This window comes from Ochlerotatus camptorhynchus, unplaced genomic scaffold (genome assembly GCF_037179485.1).
Source record: "Ochlerotatus camptorhynchus isolate MF236.1 unplaced genomic scaffold, CSIRO-AGI_Acam_v1.1 ptg000331l, whole genome shotgun sequence".
In the NCBI taxonomy this organism is placed as follows: Eukaryota; Metazoa; Arthropoda; class Insecta; order Diptera; family Culicidae; genus Ochlerotatus; species Ochlerotatus camptorhynchus.
Window position 1 is genome coordinate 347,848 of NW_027040819.1, and position 2,600 is coordinate 350,447.

At 37.8% G+C, this 2,600-nt stretch overlaps 1 protein-coding gene across 1 annotated transcript; it reads left to right on the plus strand.

Moving 5' to 3' along the window:
• Window positions 1-222: 222 nt before the first annotated feature.
• On the plus strand, window positions 223-1,691 carry LOC135708694 (cytochrome c-2). Its single transcript, XM_065230797.1, has 2 exons — window positions 223-327; window positions 1,029-1,691. Exon 2 carries the CDS (start codon window positions 1,050-1,052, stop codon window positions 1,374-1,376), a length of 327 nt encoding a protein of 108 aa, XP_065086869.1. The 5' UTR covers window positions 223-327; window positions 1,029-1,049; the 3' UTR covers window positions 1,377-1,691.
• The last annotated feature ends 909 nt before the right edge of the window (window positions 1,692-2,600 follow it).

Sequence of the window (2,600 nt, forward strand, 5' to 3'; positions counted from 1 at the left end):
ATTTTGTTCATTTGTTAACTTGTCACTCCCAACACAGTTTACCCATTTTTGGGTAGGTTCAGTTTTGACCGATCTGCGTGGATTCTACCCAAATTTGAGTAGTTTTGAAATTGCGTGCATAATATTTACTTTGATCATAAAAACTTTTTTCACATGGGCTCTCGGACTTTTCGTTGACAGATCTGTCAGTTCACATCAACGTGCCATGTGCCATCGATTTTTTAGCAATCTTGCGAAACTTCTAAACGCGTTGTGCTTGAAGTAAAGTCTTGGTGGATAGACGTGTTCGACCTTTCGGTGCGCTGTGTTCTCATTATTCCTGTGAAGGTAGGTACATTTATTACTTTATGTAATTATTTATAGCGCGAAGAAAAGTACATTGGACAAAGGAATACCAATTTTGTTTTGGTTTTCCACTTGGTTGGTGGCGTGGATTTTTCATCTTCCTCTCGTGTCTGGTGGTTGCCAATCTCAGCAGGGCGAGATTAATTTTAATTATAAAAAAAAATCGGACCGAAACCTTTACTGTTACGAAACGAAGAAGAAAATTTAAGTGTGCCTAATTTTGTGCTGGAAGTATTCAGTGAACTCCAATTGGGATTATTTTTCGAGAAGTGTCCTTGTTATATGTGAGTAAAATTCCTGCTAGGTTACGTAATGAAAAGATGCTCGACCTTGCTGCTTCTCGATTTTTCCTATTCCGGATTTAAATTCAGTGTCACGAAATCAAAAATTTAGAAAGATTGAGGGTCAAAATACGTCAGCTGATAGGAGGCAAAACCCCGCTCAGACCAACTGTATGCTAATACTAATGATAAAGACGATGAATTACATCAGATCAGACGTTTGTTACGTCACAAACGTGAAGGAGGTTGACCTTCAATATCTTCATACGTCAGTGCGATATTTGGGCGTCCATTATCAGTGCAGTACTGATTAATACACTTAAGTGAAATTGCATAACATGTAACAAGCAAAAATCGATCACGTGATTCATTCTAACTTTATTTCATTGTTTTCTCTTTCAGTTCCAATAACCTTAATTCGACATGGGTGTACCAGCTGGTGATGTTGAGAAGGGAAAGAAGCTGTTCGTCCAGCGATGCTCGCAGTGTCACACTGTCGAAGCTGGCGGCAAGCACAAGGTCGGCCCAAACCTGCACGGAATCTTCGGTCGCAAAACTGGCCAGGCAGCTGGATTCTCCTACACAGATGCCAACAAGGCTAAGGGAATCACCTGGAATGAGGACACTCTCTTCGAGTACCTAGAAAACCCGAAGAAGTACATCCCCGGCACCAAGATGATCTTCGCTGGTTTGAAGAAGCCCAACGAACGCGCCGATCTCATCGCTTACCTGAAGTCGTCTACCGCCTAAAAACGCCATAGATCGTTTATCTACAAAAATATCTAATTCACAATAGCAACAACACTGCTCGGACTTAAAACAACATCAACCAAATCACTGAATAGATACGAAGAAAAAGAGAGTTCAAGCCAACCCATTAGGACAATTTAAAAAAAATCTAATTTTAATTTTATTTATATATTAGATTAAAGAAAAAACAGCTCAGTTGTTTCGCAAATTGTATTGATCGTGATGCAACAATAAAAACATGTGGAACACAGTTCGGTGGATTGATCCTCCTTAATTAAGGAGGAGCTTCCACGTGTAGTATTATGAAAGCCCAAATATTACGAGTATGTTATCGAAAGAAGAAAGGAAGGTCGCACTAGGACTATATTTGTTTTACTCTTTCAATTCAAATACCGATTTTTTTCTTGATTCACAATGGGATTGGATTGATGAAATTCGAATGCATTGTTTGGTCTGCATACTAACTGTCAGTAATTATAAAGGAACTCAAACTACCGAACCACCGGGAATTAGAAATTGAATAGTGAACGGTAAACATTTCAAAATTTTTATGTAATTTGAAATTAAAACAGTAATTGGAGATGAAGGAAATAAAATTCAAGTGAACAATGGTCCTCCAAAGGCCAAAAACAAAATAGTTTTAATCAAACTGAAAAGTTCATGGATTATTCTTCAAGAATCCTAGAGATGAACACTAGCCTATGGCTAAAAATCTCTCAAATAGACTAAGGCTGAAAGCCTCCTAAATAAAGCTAAATTAATTAACTCTCAAATAGAGAAAAAAATCTTCAAGAATCCCTTGACGTTCTAATGCGAGGCTAGCTGCTTTGGGCTTGAACTTGTTATGTAGCTGGATGAAGGGGTGAATGGATTTGCTTCTAGGACGCTTACTGCTACTAAGCGCAGATTAAAAAGGAATTGCTGGCGAAATGTTTTGCGTGCGTTCGCTTTTGCTTTAATTAACGTATTCCGCAAACCGTTGTTATCAGCACCTAAATGGTTGCAGCACATGTTCCTAAATTTATTTATTTTTCTCTATTTAGGAGATTTTTAGCCGCAAGCTAAATGTTTCTAAATTTGCATCGATACAATATGTGGTTTTCGAATATCAGCATTGGTTATCTAACGATTTAATTTCCCGAATAGAAATTGTAATGTAGGAAACATCAGCGGACATCTTCAATACATTGTTTTTAGTTTTCGTTTAGATCTATAAGTACTGCC

Coding starts and splice junctions, on each gene's coding strand:
- LOC135708694 (XM_065230797.1), top strand. CDS start 1,050: ATGGGTGTACCAGCTGGTGATGTTGAGAAGGGAAAGAAGCTGTTCGTC.